Consider the following 16376-nt stretch of genomic DNA (forward strand, 5'->3'; position numbering starts at 1 on the left):
TTGCCGAGTAGTCGAGTAAGAATGTGCGAGGAAAAGAGTTCTCCGTTCGCCGGATTGATTGACTTAATCACCTCGTACTTCCTTCCGCGATGATTTCATTATTCTCGCGATGGATGGCGGCGGGGTGAGAATCCCGGCAGCTGCAACGGATTTGCCGGCTTCCGAGTGAGGGCTTTCGAAGACAATTCCACTTTTGTTTTTGAGTGCAAAGTTTGATTATACGATTAATAGCTTCCTTTGTTTTCACTTTAATAATTTGACTAATTACCATTTATGCGATTTCTCGTAGATTTCACTCTCAGCAACAATGAGTACTGGGTTTTCTTTGGTTTACCTCCAGTTCGGTTTTGTTTTTACTTAATGAGTTGTTTGGGTTTTGTTTACACAAATTTCAATTTCAGTGATTATTACATTTGCCAGAAACATTTAGGATTTGAATGTGAATTTTCATTTAGTGTTTGTTTGAATTTGACAGTTATTTTATTATTTATTTATATAGTGTAGTGTAAACAAACGAAGTCTTTTTTCAATAAAGGTTATCCTAAAAAAGAAAACTAATCATATTCAACAAATTAATTCGAATTATATCACCTAGAGTATTTACACGTGAGAACTAACACTGAATCAAATTTTGATCGTGTCTTTTGTTTACATTTTCCGATAGTTTCAACTTCCATTTAGTATAGTACAATGAACGCCCTTCATATCACTTCGATCTTTGTTCGTGTTCCATTCGTGAAATTATCAGTCTTTGAGTGAGTGTGAGTCAAATGAAAGTGATAATAATATATTAGCCTCCTATTGGGATAAATGAAGTGTTAAATGAACCTGCCGCATCGATTCGTGCTTATCTAAATGAGTAAATTTGATTTATGCAACTGATTTCTGCGCGTTTCGCGAGCAAAAAAGAGCATAAATTTATGGCACTCGCGAGATTCATAACATAAAAAACGTGGCGATTGCGAAATATGACACATTTTGATGTACGAACACGAACGAGGGGTCCCACGATGGTTATTTGTTTATGTTTTTGGCACATGGCTGCTTGATGGCTTCATAAAACAGAAATTACAGCCGGAACCATCATATAGGGATGAAACTGTGACTTAAAAGTATTGCACATCGTTGTAATTTTTTTGGAGTAATTTGAGTTTTCATCCCATTATTTTTGTTTGTTTTTCACCGAGTCGAAACACAAATACACAACAGATACAAAAAAGAAACAACGAAAATTTAACTAGCGGTGCTGAGTGCAGCCTTCATGTGCGTAGGCGTCCCGAACGGTGACGGACCGCCACCACCGAGTGACACCGGTAGATTACTGTTATTATTATGGTCGCCTCCGGCAGCCCGCTGTCCCGCCATCAGTTGCGACACCAGCGAGTTTGGATTCTGCGATTGACCTTGCTGCTGCTGCTGCTGCTGCTGTTGTTGGCCACCCGTTGGCCCGTGTCCTCCGATGCCGTTCTGAACCGGGTGCGGATGGCCTCCGGCTCCGGCACCACCCCCTTGCTGTTGTGGACCCCCCTGTCCGATTTGACGTTTCAGCATTGGATGGTTGGCCATCGACGCAAACACTAACCGTTCCTCGTAGTCATACTCGCAGAGGATTTTGTTCTCGCACAGGTAGAACTTGTCGCCGACGCAGAACCTGAAAAAAAGACAAACATTCATCGGTCAGAAAAACGATTGAAATGAAAAAGGGGAAAGCATTTCCGACAGAAGCGAATAGAAAAAGTTATCCCACAACCGCCATTGTTCTCACACGAGATCGATTTCTACGGTTTGTACCGCTGTATCAAATCCCAGGAGAGCACTTTTACACGTTCAATTTGCGATTGAATGCAAAACTAGGAAATTAATATTTCAATAGGAAGCCGAACATGCTAAATTTGATTTCATAGCCATTGGCGAACCACTCCCCTCTTCAGTTTTGTTTTCGTTCACGAAAGTAGACCATGCTCAATCGCTTTGTGTGTGACGTTTTAAAGCTGTCAAAGCTCCAAAGATTGATTACACGTACTCACTCTTTTTCTCGGAAAAACTTCAATTAAGCGTACCACACCACAAATATGAACGTAATCAAATTCCTAAATCCAAAACAAATGGATCCCTCTCCTCCGGTCCAGAGAACCATCAATAATGTAAATTATATTTGCCAGTCGCTGGGAAATGTAAATGATACGCAATTACTGCCGTTACCCTTTCAGCTTGGTTGGCGCCCTGCATCCTATCTCTTATTCCAACTCAAGTCCCAACATCCTCCCCCCGCCCTTCGTTCAATTCGTTCAGTCGGTTTTGACAATAGAAAAACCGAACGTCAAGTTAAAATTAAATCCAAGCAGGCACGGAACCAATTTACCATAGTCGGTGAAATCTGTCCCCATCAACCGCAAAATATGAAATTCCTCCTCTCTGCCACTACTGCGCTGACTGGGGTGGTCCATCGCCGTGCGGCAATCCATCGTCGTCGTTTATCTTTCGACGCAAACACTATACCACACCCCTCGGAAAACGGGTGCGCGCTTCTCCGCTGCTGTAGTGCGGCTCATTATTATTACCATTCGGGACAACAACAACAACCACAACTACGATGGCAAGCACAAGGGGTGCGGAAGCCGTCCCTGGCCCAGTCGTGTTTAATTCGTTTGTCAAGGATTATAAATCAAATTAAAACAATATTACGCTCGCTAGGATAGTTTTCGATTTGGAAGCGCGGTTTTTGGTTTGGACCGCAGTCTCAAAAATTTGGTGTTCCTTAGCGTTCGGTAACGATGTCACATTAAATTAGTCTTCCTCAAAATTTGTACTGAATCCGATGCAGGATTGATGCTGAATGCTGCGCCAGATTCGTGCTAAATATTATTCAGAGATTGTGCTCAATTCTGTCCACAAATCTTACTGAATCCTGTTTAGAATCCTATTCATGTTGATTCCTATTCAGAATCCCATTCAGGATTCTTTCTGAATCCTGTTCAAAATTCGCGCTGAATTCTGTGCAGTATTCGTGCTGAGTCCTGTTCAGGATTCAGGTTCAGGAAGTAAGATTCATGCTGAATCCTATTCTGGATTCGTGCTGAATCATGTGCAGCATTTCTGCTGAGACTTGTTTAGAATTTGTGCTGAATCCTATTCTAGATTTATGTTAAATCCCATTCTGTTCAGAATTCAGGCTGAATCCTGTTCAGAATTCGTGCTGAACCCTATTCTGGATTCGTGCTGAATCCTGTGCAGGATTCCTGCTGAGATCTGTTCAGAATTCGTGCCGAATTATGTTCAGAATTCTTGCTGAAGCACATTCAAGATCCATGCTGAATCCTTTTCTGAATTCGTGCTAAATCTTGTTCAGAATTCATGTGAAATCCTGTGCCGGATTCGTGCTAAATTCTGTCTCGAATTCGTAGGCAATTTCAGGCGGAATTCGTGGTGAATCTTATCCAGAATTCGTACTCAATCTTATTTGGAATTCTCACTGAATCCATTTCAGAATTAGTTGCCACCGCTGTAACTAATAAATGACATTCTAAAGAAGCAATTGCATTTATTTGACAGTTCTGAGCCCTGTTCAGGATTCGTGCTGAATACTGTCTAGAATTCGTTTATTTATTATCATACTAAGGCTGGAGTGACCTGCGCAGTGCATAAAAGTCTTCTCCATTCAGCTCGGTCCATGCACGTCGCCAACCAGGCAGTCTGCGGGTAGTCCGCAAATCGCCCTCCACCTGTTCGATCAACCTTGCTCGCTGTGTACCTCGCCTTCTTGTTCCCACCGGATCGTTGTCGAGAATCATTTTCACCAGATAACTGTCTAGAATTCGTGCAGAACCCTATTCTGGATTCGTACTGAATGCTTTTCAAGATTCCTGCTGAGATCTGCTCAGAATCTGTGCTGAATCCCGATTAGAATTCGTGCTGAATCCTTTTCTGGTTTCGTGCTGAATCTTGAGTAGGATTCCTGCTGAAACCTGTTAAGAATTCGTGCTGAATCCTATTCTGAATTCGTGATGAATCCTGTTCAGAATTCTTGCTGATTCCTATTCTGGATTCGTGATTAATACTGTGCAGGATTCTTGCTGAGACCTGTTCAAAATTCGTGCAGAATTCTGTTCAGAATGCGTATTGAATCCTATTCTGTATTTGTACTGGGACCTGTTCAGAATCCGTGCTGAATCCTGTTCATAATTCGTACTGAATTCTATTCTGGATTCCTGCTGAGACCTGTTCAGAATTCGTGCTGAATCCTATTCTGGATTCGTGCTGAATCCTGAGCAGGATTCTTGCTGAGACCTGTTCGGAATTCGTGCTGAATCCAATTCTGGATTCGTGCTGAATCCTGTTCAGAATTCGTGCTAAATCTTGTTCCGAATTCGTGCTGAATCCTGTTCAGAATTCGTGCTGAATCCTATTCTGGATTCGTGCTGAATCCTGTGCAAGATTCCTCCTGAGACCTGTTCAGAATTCGTGCTGAATCCTATTCTGAATTCGTGTTGAATCCTGTTCAGAATTCGTGCTGAATCTTGTTCCGAGTTCGTGCTGAATCCTATTCAGAATTCGTGCTGAATCCTATTCTGGATTCGTGCTGAATCCTGTGCAGGATTCCTGCTGAGACCTGTTCAGAATTCGTGCTGAATCCTGTTTAGAATTCGTGCTGAATCCTATTCAGAATTCGTGCTGAATCCTATTCTGGATTCGTGCTGAATCCTGTTCAGAATTCCGAACAGGAAACCCTGTGCAGAATTTGTGCTGAATCCCATTCTGGATTCGTGCTAAATCCTGTGCACGATTCCGGCTGAGGCCTATTCAGAATTCTTGCTGAATCCTGTTCAGAATTCTAAACAGGAAGCCCGTGAATAATCCTATTCTGGACTCGAGCTGAATCCTGTGCAGAATTCCTGCTAAGACCTGTGCAGAATTTGTGCTGAATCCCATTCTGGATTCGTGCTAAATCCTGTGCACGATTCCGGCTGAGGCCTATTCAGAATTCGTGCTGAATCCTGTTCAGAATTCCGAACAGGAAGCCCGTGAATAATCCTATTCTGGACTCGAGCTGAATCCTATTCTGGATTCTTGCTGAATCCTGTGCAGGATTCCTGCTGAGACCTGTTCAGAATTCGTGCTGAATCCTGTTCAGAATTCGTGCTGAATCCTATTCTGGATTCGTGCTGAATCCTGTGCAGGATTCCTGCTGAAACCTGTTCAGAATTCGTACTGAATCCTGTTCAGAATTTGTGCTGAATCCTATTCTGGATTCGTGCTGAATCGTGTTCAGAATTTGTGATGAATCCTATTCTGGATTATTAATGAATCCTGTGCATGATTCCAGCCGGGAGCTGTTCAGAATTCGTGCTGAATCCTATTCTGAATTCGTGCTGAATCCTGTGCAGGATTCCTGCTGAAACTTGTTCAGAATTCGTGCTGAATCCTGTTCAAAATTTGTGCTGAATCCTATTCTGGATTTGTCCTGAATCCTGTGCAGGATTCCTGCTGAGACCTGTTCAGAATCCGTGCTGAATCCTGTTCAGAATTCGTACTGAATTCTATTCTGGATTCGTGCTGAATCCTGTGCAGGATTCCTGCTATTCTGGATTTGTGCTGAATCCTGTGCAGGATTCCTGCTGAAACCTGTTCAGAATTCGTGCTGAATCCTATTCTGAATTCGTGCTGAATCCTATTCTGTATTTGTTGACCATCTCTAGTTGGCTGCGCATCTTCACTACCCAGTAGGCCCCTCGACCAACTCTGCGGACACAGCCCTACACGGAAGAAATAAGCTACCCAATAGTGAGTTTAATTCACCCAACTTCGAACATCCGTACGGGAAGCCAAAATTGAGTAATTAGGGTCGAAGTAGTTTGCCTTTACTCCCATGTTAAAAAAGTACCCAACGGAAAATTTATTGACCCAAATTTAAGTTTAATTCATTAATAATTATATAGGGAAAATACCTATTCTTGGCAGTCTAAGACATTCGCCAAATTGAATGATAAAAATAATGGATAATTACACTAAAACACAGGTACAGTTTAACTGGTATACATTTGTATGCTCTTTCTTTGATGACTGGTGTTCACTAAATATAGCAGCTTTAACCACAAACTCAGTAAATTAAATATAAAGTAACAGGTCAGCGTTTCTTCTATTGGCATAGCAATTTCTATTATCAGCAATGAGTTTGCTCCCTTTAGCAACTAGACATGGAAGTAGAAAACTGGCAATGTATTGGTGCAAAATGCTGGTTGTTTATATCCTCCAGTAGTAAAATTCATTCATATTAATCGGCCGCACGCTCATCTCGCTTCACTCAATTTTGGAACAAACTTTATTATTTATCAAAACTGGCTTAAAACAAAACATGAATTTTTAGCCTTGGCATCAATTTTATGTCATGTAGACAGATAGGCAAAAGCATTTAAACACATTGTAAAACAAATTTAACCCTTATGCGGCCAACAAAAAACAGACGTGAATGGCAGATAGGGTACTAGTGTATTCAGATATTGACATTTTCATAACTTTTACCATTTTCAACCTATTTGAATAATGTTGGCCGTTTTATATGCTTTTTGTCTGCTGCCAAGATTTACATATTTTTTCTTTTGTAGTGCCTTAGAGTCGTAAGCAAAAGTCTTTCAACCAGTTTCAAATATACAACTTGCTCTGTGCGGTTTTTTCATGATATGTTTGTTTCATAAAAAAATCATGGTGGTTGTGTACAAGACCCGACCGTTCGACGTAAACTACGTAAAACCAAATCTATACATATAAGAATGAATTTTTGTCTGTCTGCCCTTATAGATTAGGAAACGGCATGAACATTTGTATGTAGAGGTTTTTGGGAACGATAAAGATTTTTATGATGGTATTAGACCCCTCCTCTTCTGGAGGGGGGACTCCCATACAAATAAAGTACAAATTTCTGCTTTAATCGAAAATTAATCTAAAAAATGGAATCTAAATTTGCAAATTTCGTCTATTCTTAACCGTCTTTTAAATTATGTAAAAAATATATAATTAAGGTTCCCCCAAACACACGCGACGCGACAGTCGCGACGCGATTCTATCGCTTGGCGACAGCGATTCTGTCGTCGCTGGTATGGAAGGATAAATGGAACATTGCCTGCAGCGACCCAGTGATAGAATCGCGGCAACTAGTTGTCGCCGTCGCGGCGATGAAATGGCTTAGGTCTGGGGGAGCCTTTAATCAATTTAAGGTGAAACGAAGCTCGTCGGTTCTGGTAGTATAGTATATTAACAATATATTTCACCTCGTAAGTCTTCATATGTTGAATAATGGGCACCACTGTCCTATCCAGCCGCTGGAGCCACCCCATTCTTTCACACACAGTTGAATAATAGATAATACCCTAAAAGTAGGCAATTATTTATGGTTGAAATGCGCTTTGTAGGAACGGGAATGGTTATGATTTTTTTTATGAGCTTGGAAAGTATTGAAGTTGCAAAAGGAAAACGATCCTGTCAGCCACATAAGGGTTAACATACTACGGTGTTACTATCACTTTTTATATAATTCATGGTCTGCGTAAAAAATCTGAAGCATTTGTATTATAACACTTTTTTTAAAATAAATGCCATCGCCGGATATTTTGGTATTTTTACTAAAATCAACTCACATAGAATTGTGCGTGGTATCTTTTTAGCGTGTGTTTGATATGCTCACAAACACATTCTCTCGCTCTATTCTGAAGTGTGCTGCTGTCAAAGAAAACGAACAGTCCCGATTTTATTTAGTAAAACATAAAGCAAATATTGCATAAATTTGCTCTTTGTGATGATAATCAAGTGGTGATAAAGTGTAAAAAGTAGTGTACGTACTTAATTTGTCGTGTCATACGCAATAAAGAGGAGAAACAGGCGATCCAAAAAAGTAAGTAACAGTTTGCTTTTCATGCGCTGCTTTCTTTGGCAATGCAATAATGGCAAGGATTTCGTAGGTGCAAATTTGTTTCGGTGATTAACACATCAAATCTTGCTACTTTTACACAAACAACTTATTCAAATGAAAGCTTAGACTTGAAATTGTGTGATTGAATCAAAATTATGTTCATAAATAGTATTTGTTCGCTGGAAAACGCAAATTTTGTTGAGGGTGCCAACAACTGTCGCACCCTGCCAATGCCGTATTCTACCCTATATATCTTTGATCATTTTTTTCAATGAATTAAAGACTGCTTATGCCATCAGAGATAATTTTTCCGATACAGGCTCGAGGTCCAGTGATTCTTCAACCGAGATACCACAGTATTAAGTTGTGATTACAGGAAGTACATATTTATAGCCAAAATTAACAATGATGTTTGATGTTTCAGAGCAAGATATTGGAGCACCGTAGCTTTATAGGATTCTCTACCAGATCACTATTTCATATATTCTCTACATATGTTCCCTTACAATATTACTGATTTGATTGTAAATATACAGAAGTTGGGAGGGTGCATCAGGGCATCAATGAAGTTACAACTGGACAATGAAGTGGTAGCCAATCGGGGTCAACGAAGGAAAGTGTTAGTCGTTCGCGTCTATTACTTTTATATCCAACAGTTGTTAACCAGTTGACGCGCCCTTCTTCAAACAAACCATCCCGTGGAAAGCTTGACAAGTATTGCGAATTTCATTATTATATTTGTTGGATCATTTTGCTGGAAGGAAATTCTCATTTTCCCGTGGGTTTCGTGTAAGTGTATCTGCTAACAGGTCCACTACCCCCATTTTTGGCCCTTCATACAGCAATATGTTGAATTCAGAATCATATTAAAATTTGACCTTACTGTCAAGTAGAACCGCATGCAGAGCAAGACTCTAGCCAGGATGGTGGCTTAATACATACATACATACAAATGTAAGTTTAATTTACTCAATTTCGACCTCAGGTAATAAAACTTAAAATTGGCTTCCCGGATTGAACTGGCGTCGTTGGATTGTTTGGCTCTTTTGTTTTTAACAACAGAAGAAAGAATGGATGAAAGAGAAGAGAAAAAATAACTCAAAAATAAGTTTAAAAAAATTCAACGCTGGGTACTTTTTTTTCTTCCGTGTACGGATGCCTGATAATGACGGATGCCTGCCGTTGACATCGACGTCGCTGCTGCTGTAGATCGGTTATCGTTCGGGTAAATACTTTTTGGTGAAACGTAAACAATATACAACGTGTGGAGGCTATTACTATATCAATAATTATAATTTCTTAACTATCTCTCAATTATTTCTATTATCGTTAAAAAACTTTAAACATAAGTGATTTTTTGAACTTACTTTATTCCCCACAGTGAGTACATGAAATGAAACTAAATTTGTAAAGCATAATATATCTAAATAATTACGTGCTAAAGTGCTACTAAGATATCTTACAAGCTAACACAAATCCCAGATATTCTAAACGCCTTAGATATTATAAACGTGGTAAGCAACAAAATAACGTATAATTTCTTCAAAATGCAAAACATTTATATATTTCGCAGCTATTATTTCCACTAAAGAGTGAATAAGAATAAACTATGTAAAAAGGGGGCTAAACGTAAGTACTAAGAAGTTCTTAAACCAAAATATAACTGTATTCACCCCGTACCCATCATGCAAACCCGGATAAAGTAAATGTCATGCAAACTTACAGCTATAGAAAAAAACACAGAACACAAATTTGTAACGCATATGAACCTAAGTCTAAATGAATAATGTTTTACAGGATTATTATAATATCTACATGAATCCCCAGTCAGTGGTCCTGATATTATAATAACGGAAGAAACCGTTTGTTGCCACATTTTATAATAATCGTTCATTACATCGTTGGCAGCTTTTTCTGATTGTTGCATACCGAACACGGATCCGAGGAATGACGAACCGTTGACGTAATTCGTTAATAATGGTTGCGTGGTTTTGGTGATGATATTTTTCGTGATAGTGGGTCATCAATAGGGTGGTTACGGAATGGTTGTTCGGGAGTATCACTGGGTTCTTTGCTTCCTCGGTGGCGTATTGGCTTTCCGCTATTCTACTACGCATTCGCATTACTCCACTGTTGTCCAACCAAGGTGATAGCTTGAAAAGTCGACTGCTTTTCGGGAGCGTTCTGTCTAAGGCGTTATTGCGATTGTTGACCAGAAAAGCAACTTCTTCAGCGTAACCTTCCTTTTGAGCAATACGATACAAGAAACTTTCAGCTGCGTGCAGTTCGTCTCTGCGGAATGTACCATGGACAGTTGGTATTCCGGTCCGCTTTCGGCGACAGTTTTGCACGAAACGGTGGACGTAGACAATGTTGAAAAACAGCGCTAACGTATTTGCGTGTTTTACGTGTTGTTGCAACAGGAAGACTACCAGAGCTTCGAAGAGGGACGCAGCAGAGATGGCAAAAGAACTTGAGGAAGAAAATAATCTGAATTCAACTTTGCGGTCGAAACTAAAGAAAGTCCGATCCGATAAGAAGCAACTTGAGCATTCATTTGCAGATGGAAGCTTCGTTCGTTTACATTCTACTATGCGTGAAGAAAATTCGGCGAGCGATCAAAACTCCGTTTTAATGGCATCCATGAGCAATCTCTCGTTTGCCTCACTCCAAGTGCCAGAATGCAAACCAAGCGATGGCGAGGAAGATATCGATCGGAAAACCTATGAGCAATGGAAGGAGCTACTAGAGGCATCTATGCAACTGGCAGGTGTATCGGATGAGCTAACACGAATTAACATATTCAAAATAAAAGCAGGATCGAAACTACTGGACGTTCTAGAAGGTACCGTTTCGAATACCGAGGCACCAGATGTGCGTACTGCCCCGTATTCCAATGCAGTCCACAGACTCAGCCTGTTTTTCGGCTCTCGTGACTACCTGTTCATGCAGAGACAAAAGCTGAGGTCACTTGTACAAAAGATCGAAGAATCAGACTCCAAATATGTTAAAAGGATAATATCAGTTGCAAAGCTATGCGACTACGAAGATGCTATCTTAGTAGAACAGGTAGCGGATACAGTTCAGTCGCACGCTCGGAATCGCAAGGTTCGAGAACTGGCAAGAAAGTTTCTGCGTAAAGGAGGACAGCTGGGAGAATTGCTCGATGAAGTTCGAGCCGTGGAAATGGATCAGCTGAACGAAGAAATGTATGTTAAGAATCATCAAATACCTCAAACGATTCAAGTGGCGGCAGTAGCGGTGGACACAACCAAGAATGATAATCGATTTGGTGACCAGAGATATCCACGAAATAACCAGCGACGGGGAAATTGGAGAAGTGCAAGAGGTCGAGGATCTGGCAGTCGCGGATACGATAGAAGCGCAGCATCTCAGCAATACCGATGTTGGAGGTGCTTGAGCAATCGGCACGATGCTTCAACATGTTGGAGTATTCAGCAGACTTGCCACAATTGTCAAAGAATGGGACATGTGGCACGGGCTTGCCGCCGAACACCTTCTAAGGGTTTGATGAACCGACTATTCAGCAACGACGAGGGAGGAGCTGCATCTTCATCTAAGAAGGTTGCTATCGTTAAGAGCGACGAGGAAGAAGCTGCAAATCCAATCGTAAGTTCTCCATCTTTGGATAAGTTTTGATTTTCATTTTTTTGAGTTATTTTGATTTATTGATGCATTCCGAAAGTAAAGATTTGTTTTGTGTAACGACAAATACAAATAAATAAAAGGATGAGAAATAAACAGTTACAAAAGTAAATCAAGTTAAGGAATTATATTCTCTTGAAAGATGTATCTCACTTTTCCCATTTCGATTGCAGCAAACGGTATCTCAACCAAAATTGACTAAATCAAGAGATAATTACAGTCAACTAGAACTCTATTTCGATGTTGATAGAGCATCCGCAGCATCCTCATATAAAGATGATAAGAAAGTAATCGAGAACGCAATAATGGAAACCAGCGAATGCATATCAGGTGTGACAACACTGAGTAAGTGCCGTGGAAGTGGAGTAATTGTTGGGAAGATAGCAGGAACTGAAATTTTATTTTTGATCGACTCGGGTGCAGACGTAAATACAATTGGAAGCAGTGTTGTGAAATGTCATTTGCATTCTTTTTCATAATTTTCCCAGAACTTTTTTCAGTAGTTAGCTGTCAACTATCAAGTATGGCGAACTTATAACGCTTAAATGTGGCTACAACTTTGTCTAACAAGAAATTGCTGTAAATATGTAATCTGGGGCGTGGGAGGCAAAATGTCATTCAAATGACATTATGTCAAATGACACGTGACATTTTGGAGAGATTTCATTCTATACCCTCAGATGTTATATTTAGAGTAATGTACTTTTGGATTAAAATATAGCACTACTCAAGCGTTATTCAGGCATCTAAAATTTTGAAGTAAATTTAACCTCCGAAGAAAGTTATGAACAAATTAGTCAAATGACATGCAGATGACATTTTACAAGCCTGATTGGAAGTGATACATTTGAAGAGTTGTTGAAAGGAGATTCTTCCCAACTACTCTGTATTCAACGTGGCACCGATAAACCATTGAAAGCATACGCATCCTCAGGGCAAATAAAAGTTCTCGCAACATTTGTGGCGGAACTGTCAATAAGCGATGATAGACCACGCTACAGAGAAAAATTTTATGTAATAGACCAAGCACGAGCATTATTGGGTAGAGACACCGCTATCAGATATAGTGTCCTGCAGTTGGGTTTGTGCGTTCCTGTTCGGGGAGAACAACTGGATAAGTTCGCTGGAGAAATCTATGCATTGAACGTACCGGACGAGTTTCCAAGATTCAATGTTCCACCAGTAATTCTCAGATACAATGAATCTATGCCACCTTCGAGAAACATTTTTACCAGTATTCCCCCGGCTTTCAAAGCGGAAACCGTGCGGCGCATCAGCGATCTATTAACCTCTGGAATAATTGAGCGAGTCACTGAGACAATGGATAAATCATACTGCTCATCACTTTTGGTGGTGCCCAAGGGTAAAAATGATATAAGGTTAGTGGTAGACCTTAGAGGTCCGAACAAAGCGATTATTCGGACTCCATTCAAGATGCCGACCTTGGAGTCTATACTTTCTGACCTTCCGGATTGTAAATGGTTCTCTACGATTGACCTGACCAGTGCTTTCTTCCACGTGGTTTTGCATGAAAGCTCGCGTCACCTGACCAACTTCTTCGCGGGTGATGCTATGTATCGCTTCCAAAGACTCCCATTTGGCTTAACCAATGCTCCCGATATATTTCAGGAGATAATGCAGACCATAGTACTGGCAGAATGCGAAGGTACGCGAAATTATCTTGATGATGTATTGGTATCTGGAAAAACTGAGCAAGAACATGACAAGAATTTGGAGAAAGTATTAAAGAAGCTGAAGGAACACAACGTTTGCATAAACAAAGAGAAGTGTGTTTTCAGACAACAATCAGTAAAATTCATTGGTTTCAAATTAGGACATGACGGACTCAGAGTTGAAGACGAGAAGCTGAAAGCCATTCGAGGCTTTCGTAGGCCAGAATCACAGCAGGAAGTGAAGAGTTTCTTGGGACTAATGAACTTCACGGAACGCTTCATCCCCAACAGAGCAGATAAAACTGTGAAGCTGAGAGAATTGGCGAAATCAGAGAATTTCTACTGGAGTGAAAATGAAGAGACCGAATTTGAAGCGTTAAAAACAATATCGAAGTTGGGATATTTCAATGTCGATGACGACACGGAGCTCTATGTTGACGCTTCCCCTACAGGCTTAGGAGCCGTACTGACACAGATGAACAGCAAACGAGTCCCACGAGTAATTTCTTGTGCATCGAAAGCCCTGACTGCAGCAGAGATGAGATATCCGCAAACTCAACGAGAAGCACTTGCGATGGTATGGGGAATCGAAAGGTTCACTTTTTACCTGACAAGTAAAAAATTTGTGGTACGTACAGATTCGGAAGCCAATGAATTTATTTTTGGTAAAGGATACAAATCAAGCAAACGAGCCGTATCGCGAGCTGAATCATGGGCCTTAAGACTGCAGGCTTATGATTTTGACGTCAAACGAATACCCGGATACTTGAATATAGCAGACGCTTTATCTCGCTTAATCGAAAGAACACAAATAGACGAACCTTTTGATGAAGAAGATGAGAATAATTTGCTATATGCTTTGGAAGCTGGTTCTATGAATATAACATGGCAGGATATTGAAAAGGAGTCGGAAAATGATAATGATCTGATTGAAGTGCGCGAAGCCATGAAGTCCGGCAATTGGCCAAAACACCTAGTTGCATATGAAGCTCAGTCAAGAGAGCTGCGATCATTGATTCCAATGTTGTGCCAATGCCAATATCTTTGCCTAATAAACTCTAATCTTCTCGCGGTTTTCAGCATAACATTCTGTATTTAATTCTACATAAACTGAATGAGTATCATTGTTCTTGATCGTAAATTGTGCCGTACAACTGCAAATCACTGTTTTTGGATGTTTCTGCATACATTTTTCCATATAAACTTCCAAAGAGTTTAGCACCGCCCAAACGTTGACCGATTTGGCTGAAATTTTGTCCAGAGCATCAGGGCATCAAATAGAACCGAATAAGAGGGCGGCCCATCAAAAAATTTGAAAAAGTGTTTTTTGAGCCACCCTAGTGTTCAGTGTTTGATATGAAAGAATAAGCTCTTTCACCGTTCGAACACCATTCAGCTGGTACTCTTTGGCGTAGTTTTGCGTTCCGGTTATTTTCAGGTTTACCACGCGCGAGCTGTTCTCGTTTCGTTCGGTACCACCTGTCCATCGAAGGCAGAGCGAGTTGACAGGACCCTCTAGCTTCAATTGGTCAGCTAGCTCTTGATCTAGAAGAGTAACCTCCGATCCTTCGTCAAGAAAGGCATACGTCATACGTCACATAGCACCACCACTACCATGTAAGACTACAGGAAGATAGCGGAACAATACAGCGTTTGCTGTAGTTGACGGATCACTTGATGTAGGGTGCTGGAATCTGTTGTCGTTATGCAGCAACTGATGATGATAGAAGGAACACCCATTCCTCCCACATGCTTTCGCTTCGCATTTTCCTTCGTGTTGGCGGAGACACCGACGACACAGTCCGAACTCCCTGACCGCAGCCCATTTATAATCTCGAGATAGTTCGATGAATCATTTGCACATTGACACCGGCTTGCGCCTTCCTTTACACACCAGGCAGCGCTGAATAACTTGTGTGGCATTCTTTGCGGAGTTTTCACCGCCGAATTTCTCTTTTGAAAAAGTCGACGGTTTTGCGTTATTGCACTCGGAGTGCGTGTGCAGGAAATCACTTGACTTTTTTGAGGCAATGTTCGCCGTTTTCGTTGGATTACTTGCTGTGTCGCTGATGCTCAGCCAGCGAGAAAGCCCATTTGCCAAAGGTCGCCAGGTTGACCCTTGGAAGAGATAAGCGGTGGCGAGCCCATTCCAACTTTAGGGTGGGCGGCAGCTTTGTGATCAACTGGTGTAGAAGCGAGACGTCATACATATAATCTTCGAGGCCACAAGCATCGACTGTTGCGCAAAAGTTCTGTACTTTGACGGCAAGGTCAACTAGTGCCTCTGGTCTATCCTCCTTAATCGGTGGGATACCATTTATTTTCACCGTCAACGAGTGAATGATCGCTTCAGGTTGGCCATACAGCACCCGTAACGTGTTCATCACATTGGCCACGTTCGTTGGGTGCAACAAGCAGCTCTTGACAGCTTCGTACGCTTTCCCCTTAAGGAACTTCTGTAAACGGATCATGTTTTCTTCGTTTGAATAGCCACACATCGCTGTGGTGCTGTCAAATGTTGAAACGAAGATTGGCCAATCCTCTGGATTTCCAGAGAAAGGTGGCAGCTCTTTGGACACGGCCTGTCGAGCAGCGAGTTGACTTTGCGACGGAAGGCAAGACTCATACCAAGTAGGTGGTTGTCTCCGAGACGCATAGTTGTCGGGCACAACGAGTGAGTGCGGAGCACTACTGCGATGGGTATACGATTGTTCTGATATGCGGTGTTGATTGTAGTTTCCCTGAGATTGAAGAACAGGACGACTATTTGGAACGACCGAAGACCTATGTTGTATACCTATTTCGAATGGATTTGAAAGTATACTTGAGCTTCTAGCACCATAGAGGGGAGTACTATTCAGGTCTCTCAGACCAGAGTAGACAGGGGGCAGCAGGGACAGCAGGGACAGCATGGGCCATGTCCAAGGGCTTGACGACCCCTCCCCAGCTGTCTGCGAGTCAGGGAGAACTGCCTAGGGCGTGGTGGGATTTAGCAGTGGGCTCTGCTAAAATCCCTCCCAAAAAAACCACAAGTGCCCGTAATCAGACTCTATCAAAGCGACTGTGTGCCGCTTCAAAAGCACAAGCCCAGGGAGTGCCAATTGGCATGGGGTGTCCCTACTCCGGTAGGGTAG

General features: G+C 41.4%; 1 protein-coding gene across 3 annotated transcripts in view; it reads right to left on the reverse strand.

Annotated features, from left to right (window-relative positions):
- Positions 1–211: 211 nt before the first annotated feature.
- LOC134206978 (LIM/homeobox protein Lhx2) overlaps positions 212–16376 on the reverse strand; it is an 80527-nt gene continuing 64362 nt past the window's right edge. For all 3 annotated transcript variants that reach the window (XM_062682720.1, XM_062682721.1, XM_062682719.1), the window contains exon 4: positions 212–1651. In XM_062682720.1, coding sequence (XP_062538704.1) covers positions 1234–1651 — 418 coding nt within the window. In that variant the 3' untranslated portion in view covers positions 212–1233. The remainder of the gene's footprint in view (positions 1652–16376) is intronic.

The sequence above is a fragment of the Armigeres subalbatus genome, chromosome 1, assembly GCF_024139115.2.
Source record: "Armigeres subalbatus isolate Guangzhou_Male chromosome 1, GZ_Asu_2, whole genome shotgun sequence".
Classification (NCBI taxonomy): Eukaryota; Metazoa; Arthropoda; class Insecta; order Diptera; family Culicidae; genus Armigeres; species Armigeres subalbatus.